At 42.6% G+C, this 17374-nt stretch overlaps 1 protein-coding gene across 3 annotated transcripts in view; it reads left to right on the top strand.

The window, feature by feature from the left end:
* The window catches only part of LRRC2 (leucine rich repeat containing 2), a 46167-nt gene that overhangs the window by 5294 nt on the left and 23499 nt on the right, over window positions 1-17374 (top strand). For all 3 annotated transcript variants that reach the window (XM_047772180.1, XM_047772161.1, XM_047772171.1), the window contains exons 2-3: window positions 9522-9665; window positions 15429-15636. In XM_047772180.1, coding sequence (XP_047628136.1) covers window positions 9541-9665; window positions 15429-15636 — 333 coding nt within the window. In that variant the 5' untranslated portion in view covers window positions 9522-9540. The remainder of the gene's footprint in view (window positions 1-9521; window positions 9666-15428; window positions 15637-17374) is intronic.

Genomic DNA, 17374 nt, shown 5'->3' with positions numbered 1-17374 from the left:
TTATGTCATTGCCTGAAAGACTGGGTTGAATGGAGTTCATGCTACAAAGAAGGGTTTAGCTTTTTGAATTTGCTAGCGGGCTTCCATTTCCCCAAGATGCTAAGGGATTGGCACCCACATTTGTCCCTGAATCTGCCTCCCCTCTGCTCCCCAAAGTGGCTTTCTTTTCCTGGATGGAATGATTCATGGGATCTTGTTATAAAACCCCTTTCCCAGTCTCAGCACCATCCATGGGGCCACTACCTCCTGGATTAAAGTTGAACCTGTCCAGTGTCTAGAGAGGCCTGGACTGAGCCCTGTTCTGCACAGGAAGCCAGCTGGTATATCCTAGCTTCCCAGGATCTCTGCATGTTACCTATAGATCCCCAGCAAACATGGTCATCACTTATCATTCTTAGAGTCTGTAGTTTTCATTACACCCATTTACCAACAGAACATCTGATAGGCAAAATCCCAATTTAAATTCTAGCACATTCAAACCCCTCTTAGTTGAAGAATAAATCTCTTTCTCTGCTTCGTGAAATACAGGGAAAATAGTGAATGTGGTTAGATGACAAACAGAACACATTCCTTTCCACCAAAATACCGAGACTAATGTTGCTTTATAGCTATTTAAAAATAGGACACAAAGGCATCAAGAAGAGACCATTCCTTTAAGATAGGAATTTGAATGATATTTCTCCAAATTACTGCATAAAAATTAATGTGCAGATTAATGTAGAGTTAATATGCAGATCTGGTTACTTCTCAAGCATTTACTGGCCTAAGAAAATAAAAGAAATTCAGTAAGAAAATTGGAGCCATGACTGGCTGATCTAGAACACACACACACCTTGGACAGCAAGCAGGCCTTCAGGCTTGAATTACTCTTGGGTGACTGGCTGTCTACACTGCTCAAAAGCAGTTCACTTTACTTTGGCCTTTTGGTTTGCTTTTATGTATAGACTTGGATTATGTGCAGATATTTTCTCACAAAAGCTAGGCTGCCTGATCCTTTGTCTTAAATTTTTTTTCCCCATTACTGGCTATTGGCATTGCTTTATGAAGGTTTTTGCATCAAAATTCAAAGCTTTAAGTTATTTGCAGTTTAGGTGCTCCAGAGCTGAAGGTAACAGAGTAAGGAAGGAGGTAAATAAAAAATTAAATGCAGAGATTTTTGGTTTGGGGTAAGAATGGAGCAGGCACACTTCAGCCTGTCCCTCCCACTAAGTGCGGCTATAAAACCTGGACAAATCACACAGAAAAACAATAGGAAGGCCCTGAAAAGTAAAGAATTGCAGGAGAATGAGGGAAGAACACCAGAATTCAAAGCAACACAGAACTTATGGTCTGTTTCCCATTGTCCCCTTCCAGTATTCCCCAGCCTGAACTCAACGCAGCCTGAGACACAGAATTGAATACAAGGCATCTAATTTTACTCAAGGAGTGAGAAAGGAGACTCCCAAAACTTAGAGAGTGGGGATAAATCCTTGTTTTACTTTTTCTTTTTTTTCTTTTCTTCATCCTTTCATGCCTCAGCCCCCATAGGATTCTGTAGCAGTAGCAGAGTGAGAGGTGGTGGGGAGAAAATGTTGGTAGGAGAGAACCTCAGTCACCGAGACCTTGAGGAGGGGATATATATATTTTTTTCTGATCAGAGGAGCTGTGGATCCCAGAGGGTGGAGGAAACACTCATTGTTTTTTCCTCTCAGTCTTCCTGCTGCTTGGCCCAGATGCAGTGCAGTTCGTAGGACATGCACAGCAAAGCCTGTAGGTAGCTAAAGCCCCAGGCCTCTGGCCAGAGGATGGAAAAGCAAGCCCCAGGAATCTGAAAGGACTAGGAAGATCACCAAGAGGGAGGAACTCAGAAGAACAACCTTGAAGATTGCTAATAAATTCCTGGGCTCTTCCTCCAGCTGCTCCTGTATAGACCTGACCCTAATCCACATATCAGTCTTTGAGAACAGAACTCCAGGTGGACCATCACCTTCCAGATGGCCACTGGGTGGTGCCCACAGAACAGCTGAATAGCGCTGCAAAGTGAAAATGGGAGTCCAACCCTCAGAGGGCAGGTTGGAATGTGAGGTCGGAACCCAAACCAAATTGGTCACTTACTGCTCACCTACTGTGTCACTTCTCACCTTGTTACCTCTCAGTTTGGAATGCGCCCTTCAGTTTGTATATTCTGAGATATACAATGGAATTCCTTTAAGTTTTGTCCTTTGAAGTGAACAGACACTGGAGGGACAATGTAAGAGGAAAAGAATTCATGCTTTTCCAATGTGGGTGGGGGATCAGCAGTGTGGGACATCTGTTGGAGCCTCTCCCAGCCACAAGCCCAGAATGTGGTCCCTTTGCATCCTGGCAACCTTGGCTAGCAATAACTTTCTGCAGCTCTCTTGCTTGATCCAGCAAACGGAGCCTGTCTGTAGCCCATGTGCTCTGAAGGCCCCCTGCCCAAGCTTGTACCTGGACTCTCTCTACAAGCCCCCACATGGCCTGCATGCAGCTGCCTGTGGCCTGAAGGGTCTGCACACCAAGCTGCCACTCCTGCACATTGCTGTGTGGTCTACATACCCTGAAGGCCTCCTGCCCCTGCCCGCACCTGGACTTGCACTGCATGACCATGCCACTGGTTGCTGATCAGCTGATCTTCTACCCGCACTCTAGGAGGTGGCCTATTAGATGTCCAGAAAGCTAGACCAGCCTGACCAAACAGAGGAATTCCTTGCTATCTAAACCATAACTTCTAAAATGAGGCCTGAATCTCTTCCAAGTTTGTCCTTTCTTGGGTACTCTCCTTCTGCCCTGAGGTATGAATGGAAAGATAGAAGGTAGCAACAAAGAAATAGAAGACATAAAGAATTAAATGGAAAATTTATAAATAGAATAGACAATGACTGAAATAAAATACCCCAGGATAGGCTCATAAATATAGTGGAGATGATATAGGGGAAATCTGAAGATAGATAACTGGGTATTACCAATTGGAAAAAAGGAGAGGAAAGGAGATTTACCAAAAGTGAACAGAGCCTCAAGAATATATGGAACAAGAGTTCCTGCCATGGCACAGTCAGGTAAGAATTCGACTTGGGTGGAATGGGTCGCTATGGAGGTGTGGGTTTGATCCCTGGAGTGGCACAATGGGTTAAAGGATTCGGTGTTGCCGCAGCTATGGCTTCGATTCAATCTGTGGCCTGGGAACTTCCATATGCTGCAGGTATGGCCATAAAGTGGAAAAAAAAACCCCCAAACATGTGGAACAATATAGAAAGGCCTAATATTTATGTTATTAAAGTCCTAGATAGAGGGGAAAAGGAATGCAGGGCAGAAAATAATAGGTAAGGAAATAAAGGCTGAAGACCCCCAAATTTGGCAAAATATAAAACCTACTGATTAGAAGGCCTGGGGAAATCCCAAATAGGATAAGTCCAAAGAAATCCATGCCAAGATTCATTATAATTAAACTGCGGAAAACCGTAAGATAAAGTCTTGAAAGTAGTCAGATAAAAATGAATTTCCACCCACAGGAAATTATGAATTAAATGACAGTGCATTTCTCATTAGAAACCATGGAGGCTGGAGAAAATTGGCACAATATATATATTTAAAAATTTTTTAATTCTAGTTGATTTATAATGTTCTGTCAATTTCTGCTGTATAGTAAAGTGACCCAAATATATATATGTGTATATATATATATATATATATATATATATATATATATATTCTCTATTTTTCTCACATTATCCTCCATCATGTTCCATCACAAGTGATTGAATATAGTTCCCTGTGCTATACAGCAGGATCTCATTGCTTATCCACTCCAAATGCTATAGTTTGCATCTACTGACTCTAGACTCCCATTCCATCATCCCACTCCCTCCCCTTCACCCTTGACAACCACAAGTCTGTTCTCCATGTCCATGAGTTTGTTTCTTTTCTGTAGATAGGTTCATTTGTGCCATATGTTAGATTCCAGATATAAATGATATCATATTGTACCTGTCATTCTCTTTCTGACTTACTTCACTGAGTATGAGAATCTCTAGTTCCATCCATGTTGCTGCAAATGGCATTATTTCTGAATTCATTCACCTGTCAATGGACATTTAGGTTGTTTCCATGTCTTGGCTATTGTACGTAGTGCTGCAATGAACATAGGGGTGAATGCATCTTTTTCAGTGAAAGTTTTTTCTGGATATATGCCCTGGAATGGGATTGCTGGGTCATATGGTAGTTCTATATTTAGTTTCTGAGGTACCCCCATACTCTTTTCTATAGTGGTTGTACCAATTTAGGTTCCTATCAACAGTGTAGGAGGGTTCGCTTTTCTCCACACTCTCTCTAGCATTTGTTATTTATGGACTTATTAAGGATGGCTATTCTGACTGGTGAGAGGTGGTACCTCATAGTAGTTTTGATTTGCATTTCTCTAATAATCAGTTCGTTGAGCAATTTTTCATGTGCTTGTGGGCCAGCTGTCTTCTTTGGAGAAATGTCTATTCAGGTCTTTTTCTCATTTTTCAATTTGGTTGTTTGTTTTTTTGCTGTTGAGTTGTATGAGTTGTTTGTATATTTTGGAGATTAAGCCCTTGTTGGTTGCATTGTTTGAAACTATTTTCTCCCATTCTGTAGGTTGTCTTTTTTTCTTTTTATGGTTTCCTTTGCTGTGCAAAAGCTTGTCAGTTTGGTTAGGTCCCGTTGATTTCTTTTTGTGCTTATTTCTGTTTCCTTGGGAGACTGATCTAAGAAACCATTTGCACAGTTGATGTCAGAGAATGTTTTGCCTATGTTCTCTTATAGGAGTTTGATGGTGTCTTGTCTTATGTTTAAGTCCTTAAGCCATTTTGATTTTATTTTTGTGCATGGTGTGAGGGTGTGTTCTAGTTTCATTAATTTCCAAGCAGCTATCCAGTTTTGCCAGCACCACTTGCTGAAGAGACTGTTTTTTCCCTATTTTCTATTCTTACCTCCTTTGTTGAAGATTAATTGACCATAGGTGTCAGGGTTTGTTTTTGGGTTCTCTGTTCTGTTCCATTGGTCTGTATGGCTATTTTGGCACAATATTTGTGTGTGTGTCTATTTAGGGCCACACCTGTGACATATGGAAGTTCACAGGCTAGGGCCAGATCAGAGCTGTAGCTGCTGGCCTATGCCATAACCACAGCAATGCCAGATCCGAGCCATATCTGCAACCTACAGCACAGCTCACAGCAGTGCTGGATCCTTAACCCACTGAGCAAGGCGAGGGATCAAACCCACATCCTCATGGATACTAGTCAGGTTTATTATCCTTGAGCCATAACGGGAACTCTGGCACAATATTTTTTAAGGTGCTGAAAGAAAAGAACTGTCAACTTGGAATTCTGTATCCAGCAAAAAAATAATCTTCAGGAATGGAGGTGAAAAAAAGATATTCTTAGATGAAGGAAAATAGAGAATTTGTCAGCAGACCTCCTTTAAAAGAATTGTTAAGGGAAGTTTTTTAGACAGAAAGCAAATGATACCAGAGTGGAAAATATCAGGGTAGATATGGTGGGCTAGCCTCCTCCTCATGAATTCTTTGAAATAATATTGATGATCTGAAGTCAAAAATGCAACATTGAATAATGTAATGCATAGGACAACTACAACGTAATGGTAAGAGCATAAAGGGACCTATATGTCAGTAAGGTTTCTACATCTTACTTGAAATGGTTAAAATGCTGTTTCTAAGAAGACCAAGAGAAGTTAAGTGTTTATCTTATACTCCTGAGGGCAGCCATGAAAAAGAAAAGAGCACACAAAGAAATATAATAAAAAAACACAATAGAGAAAATAATATGGAATAGTAAAAAATGTTCAGATAACACAAAAGAAGGTTGGAAAGTATGAAAGAGGAAAGCAAAAGAGGGATCAAACAGAAAACAAATAATGAAATAGTAGACCTGAATCTAAATATATCCTTAATTGCACAAAATTGCCTAAATATACCAATTAAAAGACAGAACTTGTCAGAAAAGGTTGACTCAATGAGTCTGCCCATAAAATCTAACATCTACTATCACCATCCATTTAGGTTAAAAGTGATGGAATCAAGAAAGTGAAAAGACAGCTCACAGAATGGGAGGGAATTTTTACAAATTATTTACCTGGTCAAAGTCCAGTATCTAGAATATGTAAAGAACTATTATGACTCAATGATAAAAAGACAAATAGCTTCAATTTAAAAAATGGGCAAAGGAGTTCCCCTCTTGGCTCAGAGGAAATGAATCTGACTAGTATTCGTGAGGATGCAGGTTCAATCCCTGGCCTCACTCAGTGGGTTAAGGATACAGTGTTGCAGTGAACTGTGGTGTAGGTCACAGACATGGTTCGGATCCCGTGTTGCTGTGGCTGTGGCGTAGGCTGGCAGCTGTAGCTCCAGTTTGACCCCTAGCCTGGAAACCTCCATATGCCACAGATACAGCCCTAAGAAGACAAAAAAATTTTTTTTAAATGGGCAAAGAGTCTAACTAGACATTTCTTTCAAGAAGGTATATGCAAATGGCCAATAATCACATAAAAAGATGCTCAGAATCATTAGTTATCAGGGAAATGTAAATCAATGCTGGAGGCCAGCTCCAGCAGCCAGGGAGTATACACTTTCCTGATAGGAGATGGATAGTGTCGGCAAATGTACATATGGAGACAGCCTCTTTGTTCCTTCTTTCAGGGCACTGGACTGCTCAAATTTTATTGGCATAAGTGGTTGATTGTATAGACAGTTTTTCACTACAGTTTACATCACAGTGTTAAAAGTACGTTGGTTAACTAGTACATGGTATAGCAGCTATACATCATGTTTTAAGATCTTGGTTTTAACTAAATTTAGTGAGTACAATTTAAGGGCAATTAGGTACAATATATCATGTGGAAAGGAGGAGACTCAGTACAAATCATCCCATGGCCAGCCAGTCTTTACAATTTGAAGAGGTCACAGACACAAGAATTTGGCATTCACAAATCTTGTTTTTAGACTGTGCTTATCTTTAAAGCATTATGGCAGGGAGACAGTGTAAGAAAATATAAACCAACTTAACTAGCTATCACTTAAAAGGTTTTAAAATCAAGGACAAAACTCACAGCTAGGTTTCTTGGATAATATATGTCTAACTTCTATGAACCTCATTAAAATCCTAACTCTAAAGTTTACTATGTAACTCGTTAGTAGATAAACACTATGTTTTAACTAAGCTGAATTTAAATAGGGGAAAGTCCTTCAGGATGAAATTTTTATTATATCATTGTTGTAATTTTGTTAAATCACAAATCACCACAGGAAAATAAGAATGAAAAATAAGAATAATAAGTAAATAATCAGGAAAGACTGAGGAAAACTGAATAACAAGTGAATAACAGAAAAGACTAAGTCATCCATGGAACAATCCCCACTAACACAAAATGGAAATTGTTTCCTGGAAAATTCAGTTCCCCACCAATGTCAGCAGGCGAGCCTTATTGTCTTCTCTGTCCTCGGAATTGCGCTGTACAGGCAGACGTCTCCTTGTTTAGGAATCTGCCCTCGGAATTGCACCGTTCAGACAGGCCCCTTTTTCTGATTAGGAGCCTGCCTTCGGAATTGCACCATTCAGGCAAGCTCCCTTCCTCAGCTCCTTGTATCTTCCCAGCTCCCTGCAAATCAAAACAAGATATCCTTCACATCCACTAGGATGGGTATAATACAAGGACAGAAAATAACAAGTGGAGATACTGGAATCCTCATACACTGCAGGTGGGAATGTAAAATGGTGCATCCACTTTGGAAAACAGTCTGGAAGTTCCTAAAAAGGAAAAAAGAGTTAACATATGATCTTCCAACTTTTCTCCTATGAATTTACCCAAGGGAATTGAAAACATAATGTTCACACAAAAACTTGCACCCTTTGTACCTTTGTCAAAAATCTCCTTTAGGAGTTCCCGTCGTGGCGCAGTGGTTAATGAATCCGACTAGGAACCATGAGCTTGTGGGTTCGGTCCCTGCCCTTGCTCAGTGGGTTAACGATCTGGCGTTGCCGTGAGCTGTGGTGTAGGTTGCAGACGCAGCTCGGATCCCGCGTTGCTGTGGCTCTGGCGTAGGCCGGAGGCTGCAGCTCCGATTCAACCCCTAGCCTGGGAACCTCCATATGCTGCGGGAGTGGCCCAAGAAATAGCAAAAAAAAAGAAAAAAAAATCTCCTTTAGGTAAAAGAATTTTAAGGGAGAGAAAAGATAGCCCCAGATATGAGAAGCTGAAGGAAAGAAGGAAATCAATTGGGGTCGGTGTTTTCAGTTCTTCAGATTAAACTTATGGACCTCCAAATGTTCAGCTGCACAAACTCAAGCCAGATCAATGTCTGACTCAGACATTGATAGCAAGACACTGGTAGAGAGAACAAACTTGAGTCTGAACATTAAGTATTTGTTTTCCTATCCCCATTTTACTGCTGTGTAGAAGTGTCTGAAATTGGTACAGAGCATATTCAACAGCCCTACTATTTGCCAACTGACACTCCATGTATTTGTGCAAATCAGGAAATAGATTTAGCCAGATTTCGATGCTGTAGATAGGCGAAGTTAAAAACAATATATCTAGAAACTTGTTTTACTTAGATAAGGGAGATAAGTATAGCTTAATGGAGTGAATGTTGAAATGCACTTTTATGTCCTGATTTTTTTATTTTTGCAATGAGCAAAGGTTATCTTAAAAAACACAGTAAAGATGAGGTGGGGAAATAAAAAGAAGAGAGAAAGCTTGGTGAGTAGGATGAGAGCAAAGCAATCTGGACGAAAATCTTTTATTCACTTCCATTCATTCATTTACTCATTCTTTCAACAAATAGTTCTGGAGGGCCTCCTATGTGCCAGGCACTGTGCTAGATCTCACTAAGAGCTGATGACCCAGAGGTACCTGAGTCTGACTTTCCTTGCACTTGGAAAACCACTTAAACAGAGATCAGGAGCTTGCGAGGGTTCATGTTGCAGGGAGAACCATACAGGACAAGAGCCCAGGCTGTGTGGTCAGTTCCAGGTGGGAAGGTACTCAGTGGGGTTTGGTGCAATGCTTGGTTTTGTTATTTAATAGTGGCTAGTGTTTAGCCTCGGATAAGTGTGTGTGTGTGTGGTGTGTGTGCGCGCGCGCGCGCGTGTGTGCGCGCACGCCTGTGTGTGTGTGTGTGTGTAAATTACTTCATCAAACTTACCTTTGGGTATGTTACAACCTATTGGGAAGTAAATTCAAATAGAATGTGGAGCCATGAAGCTTGAGAAATGACCAGGGGACTTGGGAACCCACGTTTCAGCTGAGGGGTAGGGAGAAAAGTACGACAGTTTAGAGGAGATGACCCCAGGTGAGTGTTGAACTTTAACTTCAGACAAGAGTACTCTCAAACCTTAAGAACATTAGCAACCACCTGGAAGAAACAAGGCATTGCATCATTCTTGGTGAAGTTGGTTTATTCATACTTTAAAGTTCAAGTTAAAAGTTTTTTTCTGTAGGTGTATGGATCTAACATATATATACATATTTTTTTTTTAAAACAGGTAATTTCATGTTCCCAAAATGGGACATAAAGTCGTCGTGTTTGACATTTCTGTCGTCAGAGCCTTATGGGAAACTCGTGTCAAGAAGCACAAAGCTTGGCAGAAGAAGGAGGCAGAAAGGCTCGAGAAAAGTGCATTGGAAAAGTATGTGTTCTCTCTACTTGCCTTGTAGCTTCTTTAGAGAATAGAGGTCTGAGCTGGCTGCAGTTTTGTTGTGGAGGGGCTGCTTCTCCTCTGAGATTTCTCCTTGTCAGTGACACTGGCTCACTGAATTTCAGAATCTTTAAACTGTTGCCCACAATGAATACTCAATTCCTGCAACAATAACACTCATAGCTATAAGGACCCGCATGTATTCCAGGCACCATACTAGGCACAGAAAAAACAAAGACATAATAAATTCCTCTACAGCACATTCTGAGAAGACAGCTTAGATGCTCTTAGCTGGCTGTCTGATGCCCTCCCCACCCCCGTGTGAGCCATGTGATAGCTGCTCCCTATCCTGCACTCAGGCCTTGCCTAGGCGACACTGGTGGCAATGGGTCTTAGGGATCTATAGCACGAATTACATAAGGTCTCAGGGCCTTTTCAGCCCCAAGTGGCTCTTAACCCTGCTCCAACTTACTCTCACTCCCAGCATCTGGGGTTCCTCTAGGGTGGGACAACTGAACAGGAACTCAAGCCCTGGAAGGTCTATGGAGATGTCTGTAGTCAAGGGGACCCCCTACGGGTTCTGGCAACTGGGGCTACCTGCAGGAGCTGAGAACCAAGCTCTGCAAGCTTTTTTCCTCTTGATCTTGGTCCCTTTCGTGGTGCCAAATGGCTTTGTGTCCACATTCACAAGTCTCACGTACACAGGGAAGGCCCTGCATTAGGCTCGGTGCCATGGGGCTTGTGCTGTGTCATATCTTAACCTAAGACAGAAAACACCTTGGGAATTTGTTAGGCTTTTCTAGCTCAAGATAAGAAAACCAGCCACCAAACTAGCTGGATGGTGAGGAGGGAGGGTGGTGGGAGGTTTATGGTGTTCAAGAAAGAAACTTATTAGTTTCCCAGGACCTGCAGAAATGAATGTAGTGAATTTACCCTTTTTGCAGATACCTTTGAAGTTCCATAATATGATTCATTCTGTAATTGTTAGGACTATATGAAGGTTAACCTTTAGTTTCTTAAAATCTGTTATCTGTGGGGAAGTTAATATATTGAAAAACTGATGAATGCCTGATATAAAAGGCAATTATCTGGTTAATTTAAATGTGCTAAACCAGGCAAAACCCTCTAGCTTTCTGTTACCTCACTATATGATATTTCATTTTGTGATAGCTGTATTTGTTCTATGAGGTATATGCCAACACTTAAAAGTTTTAAGTAGAGATAAAATACAGCACATCACTCTCCCTGAATGAAAATCTGTCACTTAGAGGGAGAGATAGAGGCACTATTGTTAAGCTCTAAGTGAGGAGATTTTCATCCAATGAGGCCATTTGCCATGTAAGCTAAAATTGTGGGCTCATTTCCTAGGAAAGAGTCTTATATTTGCACGCTTATTGACTTAATTAATAGAGCTCTAATGGCATTTTTTGTATGTTAATTTTGTATTTGAAGTTCTACTAAAATTGACTCAAGGGGAAGATTATTCAATTATATAGGTGATAAAGTATAAAGACAATGACATTCTATTTTTGTTAATTATTCTCAAGGAAGAGAATGAAATTGTAAAAATAGCTTATATTCTCAGTGTGACTTTCATTAGGTTTTTCTTAATATCATTCAATGTTAAAGGGACTGAGACATAAAGCATTTAAAAAAAAAGATATCCAAAAATTATTTGGTATTTAAATTTTTAAAAAATTTTCATTGAAGTATAGTTGATTTACAGTGTTTTTTTTTGTTTCAGGTGTATAATAAAGTGATTCAGTTAGATATATTTAGTTATATATAAAAGAGGTTCTTGCTGGGTGTCTGTTTTATTTATATATAGTGTGTATATTTTTATCTCAGTCTCCTAATATCCCTCCTCCTTCCCTCTGGTCCCCATAAGTTTGTTTTCTAGGTGAGTCTATTTCTGTTTTGTAAATAAGTTCTTTTGTGTCCTTTTCTTAGATTCCACATATAAATGGTATCATATGGTATTTGTCTTTGTCTGGCTTACTTCACTTAGTATGATAATCTCTAGGTCCATCTATGTTGTTGTAAATGGCATTATTTCTTTTTTTATGACTAGTAATGTAGGAGAAAATGTCCTGATAAAAATGTAGAAAGGGAGTTCCCGTCGTGGCGCAGTGGTTAACGAATCCGACTAGGAACCATGAGGTTGCGGGTTCAGTCCCTGCCCTTGCTCAGTGGGTTAACGATCCGGCGTTGCCATGAGCTGTGGTGTAGGTTGCAGACGCGGCTCGGATCCCGAGTTGCTGTGGCTCTGGTGTAGGCTGGTGGCTACAGCTCTGATTGGACCCCTAGCCTGGGAAACTCCATATGCCACGGGAGCGGCCCAAGAAATAGCAAAAAGACAAAAAAAAAATGCAGAAAGGAGAGACCCCGGCCATGATGACCAAGCAAAGTCCAGCCAACTGCCCCAGCCACCCCTCCCCCACACATGTGCTTCTGTAAACTTGTTTCTGCATCTATTACTTTGCCAGTTCTCACTCTGGTCCGCCAAGCACAGACCTGGAAGAACTAGCCCATAAAAGCCTTGTGAAATCCCTCTTTGGGGCTCAGATTCCAGAGAGCAATCTCCTCTGAGCCTGCCAGCATAATAAACCTGAGTTCTCCAATTCTCCAAGTGCTGGCTTGGTTTCTCGCCAGGTAAAAGAGCTGATACACTGCAGCCACAGAGCTGCTGGAGCTGGTACACTATAGCCACAGGGCTGTCACCAGAGCTGATACGCTGTGGCTCAGGGCTGCTGGGCAGCTGCTGTAACAGTAATATTCATTGTGTGTGTGTGTGTATACCACATCTTTATCCATTCATCTGTTGATGGACAGGCATTTAAATATTTTTTAAGTAGCATATCTAATTTCCTGGTTTTCTCTATTTTATGTTGACTGTACCAAGATATGTGAAATAGTCACATCAATTTGTAATATGTGATATAGGAAAGATGTGTTATATAGAGCTTAATAGCTATCATATTACATTGCCAGAATCTATCTTTCATTTCCCTCCTCACTTGTTCTCCTGGAGCATCTGTACATCAAGTTATCTTAGGCATGAGAAGTTATTGTTTTTATTATTATTGCTAGCCATGCCCATGGCATGCAGAAGTACCCAGGCCAGGGACTGAACCCAAGCCACAGTAGTGGCAATGCCAAGTCCCCAACGGCTAGGCCACAGGGAACTTCAAGAATGGGAAATTATGATCACTCCAAGCAAAGACCTAATCTTGAGTGCCCACGGGGTGAAACAAAGAATCAAACAGGACTGAAAGCAATTGAAGCTACATAAGTGTGGAGGTGAAAATAATCCCAGGACAAGAAGGAACATGGGGAAGAGATCTGGGCTATCTCACCCCACCTCACAGCATCCCTGCCCAACTTCTTTTTTTTTTTTTTTTTTGTCTTTTGTTGTTGTTGTTGCTATTTCTTGGGCCGCTCTCGCGGCATATGGAGGTTCCCAGGCTAGGGGTCTAATCGGAGCTGCAGCCACCGGCCTACACCAGAGCCACAGCAACTCGGGATCCGAGCCGTGTCTGCAACCTACACCACAGCTCACGGCACCGCCGGATCGTTAACCCACTGAGAAAGGGCAGGGACCAAACCCGCTACCTCATGGTTCCTAGTCGGATTCGTTAACCACTGCGCCATGACGGGAACTCCCCTGCCCAACTTCTGAAACTTGGAGTGATCACAGAGCACCTAACTTGTGCTAAAGCATATATATATATATATTTTTTTTTTTTTTGGCTGCACCTGAGGTGTATGGAAGTTCCCAGGCCAGGGATAGAATCTGAGCTGCAGCCGCAATCAAAGCATAATTTTTTTAAAAGGTGAAATGATGACTCTGTTACAGATGTAAAAGGAACATGTGTTAAAGATTTTATTTTTCTCATTATTTATATGCGAGAAGCAGTAAGATGTTATAGCCAGTTTAAAGGAGAATCCAAAGGACAGACACATTTGGAGATCAGGCATATTGAAATGAACTCGCAAATGGGACAAACTAGCTTTTCAGAGGTAGGGGGAGGTTGTCCCTTCACGGGTCAGAATTCATTTGTGTCTGTAGACAAGAGTGATTTGTATTGCTATCAACTTTCTACCAGTTAACTTCAATCTCTGCAGAGTTGTAAAATAGCCTAGTCAGTGGCAAAGGTGCACACCCCTTTAGGACTGGATAAAACTTTCCAAGGCTCCAGCTTTCCCAAGGATACCCAAGACTCTCTTGCTTTTTTCAACCTTACATTTCTTCTTACAGTTGACAATGCCTTGCAGCCCAAGCCAGGACTTTGCACATGCCCAGTCTTCAAAGATGTTCTTGTCCCTCTAAACCCCCCTAGGCTTGCTTAGGACCCCAGGGCTGACGGTGATTCTAGTGTACTTTCTTCCCCCCACCCCCATACCACCTAAGAGTTTCCATACTAGGACTGACTCTCTACTACAAGGTTTGTTTCATATGTATTCAGCGTTTGTACTGCCTCAGGCCATATAGAGAACGGGGCTGCATGTGCAGCATGTTTCTAAAATAGCCCCTTGTTGAAGCCCTGGATCCTGCCTGCTACCAAGTCCCTGGGTGGGGCTGAGCAGGGCCCAAATGATTTCCTGAGTGTGTTTTCACCAAGTTGCTATCCAAGGTGGGCTACTTTATTTTGAGACAATGTCTTTGTAATAGATTTGAAGAACAACCACAATGAACTTTGTTTTTGTACTGCATAGAAAATTAATCTTTTAAAGGCTCCGAGCAGATATCAAACCTCTACATGGATAAACGTCCCCATGTGCAAAAACACTGTTCTAATGACTGTGTGGGCATCTGAAGGGCATCAAGACATGGCCCATCATCATGGAGCTTATGACCAAGTTGGGGAGATAAGTCATTAATGCAGAAAACTACAAAATGACAGGTCAGAGAAGTAGCAACAGGAAGGTACTGGGGATGGAGGGGAAGCTGAGGAGTCCTGGGCCAGCTCCAGTGTCTGACTGGACCTGGAGTTTATTAATAACAGGTGCATCTGCAGGAGTGAAGTTTCCCAAGGTGGCTGACACATGATCTTCTAAAGTCAGGTATTTTAGGAGTTGTTGTCATGGTGCAGCGGAAATGAATCCAACTAGGAACCATGAGGTTATGGGGTCGTTCCCTGGCCTGGCTCAGTGGATTAAGGATCCGGCATTGCTGTGAGCTGTGGTGTAGGTCGCAGATGTGGCTTGGATTTGGTGTTGCTGTGGCTGTGGTGCAGGCCGGCAGCTACAGCTCCGATTAGACCCCTAGCCTGGGAACCTCCATATGCCACAAGTGTGGTCCTAAAAAAAAAAAGACAAAAGATAAAGTCAAGTATTTTATAAACTGGGGCTGCCTGTATATTTCTATCTTGAAAGATCAACAAATTCCTGTGGCCTTGCATTTTTTAAAAATTTGGGGTGGGACCTCGTAATATTAAAGGAAATTTTAGTCAATCAAATGCACAGGTAGAAATTTTAGCCATCTAATGCATCTCCTCTACTTCTTTAGTCAGTTGTGAATAATTTACAACTCCAAGAGTTTAAAATCCCCTTACAGTTCCCACAGCAGAGGAAAAAAAGAAATGAGGGACAGGGACGGGGCGGGGCGGGGGGGTGAGTAATGGGGAGGGCTGCAGTTGGGAAATTGCAAGTAATGAGAAGGCCTGCGCCTGTGCCCAGGTAGCTTGCCTGGCTCCTCCAGGCAAGTGATGGTGATTCCCAGGAGGTAACCAGGGCCTCTGCTGCCCATTTTAGGATAAAGGAAGAGTGGAACTTCGTGGCTGAGTGCAGAAGGAAAGGCATCCCTCAGGCTGTGTACTGCAAGAATGGCTTTGTAGACACCAGTGTGAGACTTCTGGACAAGATTGAAAGGAATTCTCTTGCAAGGCAGAGTTCACTTTCCAAGGAGGGACACAAACGGAGCAGTGAATTTGTGTTTGAACTTTTCGGGGAGCACTGGAAGGTGAGTCCATGCGTTTCTGTTCCTGAAGCAAGTGGAGGCGCTTTGCAGTGCTGTGGAGGATGACTGCTGCTAGGCTGAGCTCAGGGCATTGACCTTGGCACTCTGGTCTTCAGAGGCTTTTCCCAGGATGTGGAGAAGCACTTGCTGGCTCTAAACTGGGTTCTCATGTCTCTCCCACAGTGAAAGACTATTAGTCCTGGGGAGAGCAGTGGGATCCCCCTGGATCCCTTCCAGCAGCTCCCCAGGATGGCGCAGCCTTTAAAATGCTTGATCTGCCATGTCCCATCCCCCACATTAAAAATAACTCTTTCCTTTTTTTTTTCTTCCTTTTTTTTTTAAATGCATTGAGCATTTGACTTGCCTTACACCACTCTGTGGGCGGTGACTTTGTTGATTTATTACAGAGAGTAGAGCCACAAAGGATTTTCATAGATCCATTAGCCAGTTGCCTCAGGGTTTCCGAGGTCAGGACAAAGGCGCCCCTCTTTGTTTCCTCAGGTGTGTACAGGTGCTTCCTGGTCCCACTTCCCCCAGTCTGCCACTTGGCTTGGAGATTCATCTCAGGGTTGCCTGTGGTCTATGGTTTTCTGGTTAAAGCAGCACCTTGTGGGGTGAGGGTGAACTCAGGCTACTGTCCATTCAGTGGGACCTGTCCTCTGTCTCTTTTTATCCTTCCATTTTGTGGCTGAAAGGGCTCTGGGCTGGGAGACCAAATAATTGGGGTGATCCTTTATTGGCCATGTGACCTGAGGCAGTTGATCCCACTTGCATACATGTTATCTCCTTCTCTGTCAAATGGTGCTAAAGCTTGCCGTGACCCCCTCTGAGGACTGCTGAGGATCAAATGAGGGGATATTCTGTGACACTGACTTGTGAGGACACAACCTTATAAAACTGGAAGAGACTGTGACTAAAACCTCTTCAGGGGTCTTTCTCCTGCATCCCCATCATTGAGATCCGTGGGTTGACGGACATGGCCTCTTCTTGGGCAAGAAGGAGGGCCTGTCTGGATTTCTAATTAAATACCACTGGGAAATCATGTGCCATTGTGTGCTGGTGAACTTGCTGAGTCCTCTCGGCTCACAGCACCTTTGGAAAATCATTTTAAAGAGCATTTATTAAGTTTCTAGTGTGATGAGGGGATAGGAAGGGAGTTATAAGTCAACAGGCTGGGGAGACCCCAAGGGGACCTATGTGGATGGTATCTTCATTACAGCCTTTTTTTCCCCTCCACTTGGTTCTCTGAGCCGGTACCCTGTCCTCATTGGTACCCACCCAGGGAAGGCTGGGGCCGCATACATCATTCATTAGTATGAATTTCACTGGCTGTTTTCCTCCCCCAGAGAGATTTGTGTTTCAATCTTATACCTACTTAAGGAGTGAGAAGCTCCATTAAGGGATTTTCGCCATCTTAGGGTGCCCCTGGCCACGAGATGGTTCTGGCCTCTAACATCACACCAGGCAGCGGCCCTGGCCTCTGTAGGAGGTCATCAAGGGGTGAACGGGCAGGGGAGCCTCTGGGGTCTTGGTGGGGAGAGCTCCCCTGGGGTCCCTTAGGACTGGCTGTGGGGCTGTTATCTATGGCTTAGGGTGCTTGATTGGGGTGGGGTTTTGGGGGAAGTCATTCCTTGTGAGCTGAAAGCCTCCAGGCTCTGCTATTTCATGGAGAGTTCCCCAAGTTTATGTAACAATTCTTCAATAGAAAACTTCACTTCTGCTATCAAGTTTTTAATTTCCA

Source organism: Phacochoerus africanus, chromosome 1, assembly GCF_016906955.1.
Source record: "Phacochoerus africanus isolate WHEZ1 chromosome 1, ROS_Pafr_v1, whole genome shotgun sequence".
Classification (NCBI taxonomy): Eukaryota; Metazoa; Chordata; class Mammalia; order Artiodactyla; family Suidae; genus Phacochoerus; species Phacochoerus africanus.
Note: the sequence above shows the minus strand (reverse complement) of the source record. Positions and strands in the feature narration are given on the sequence as shown.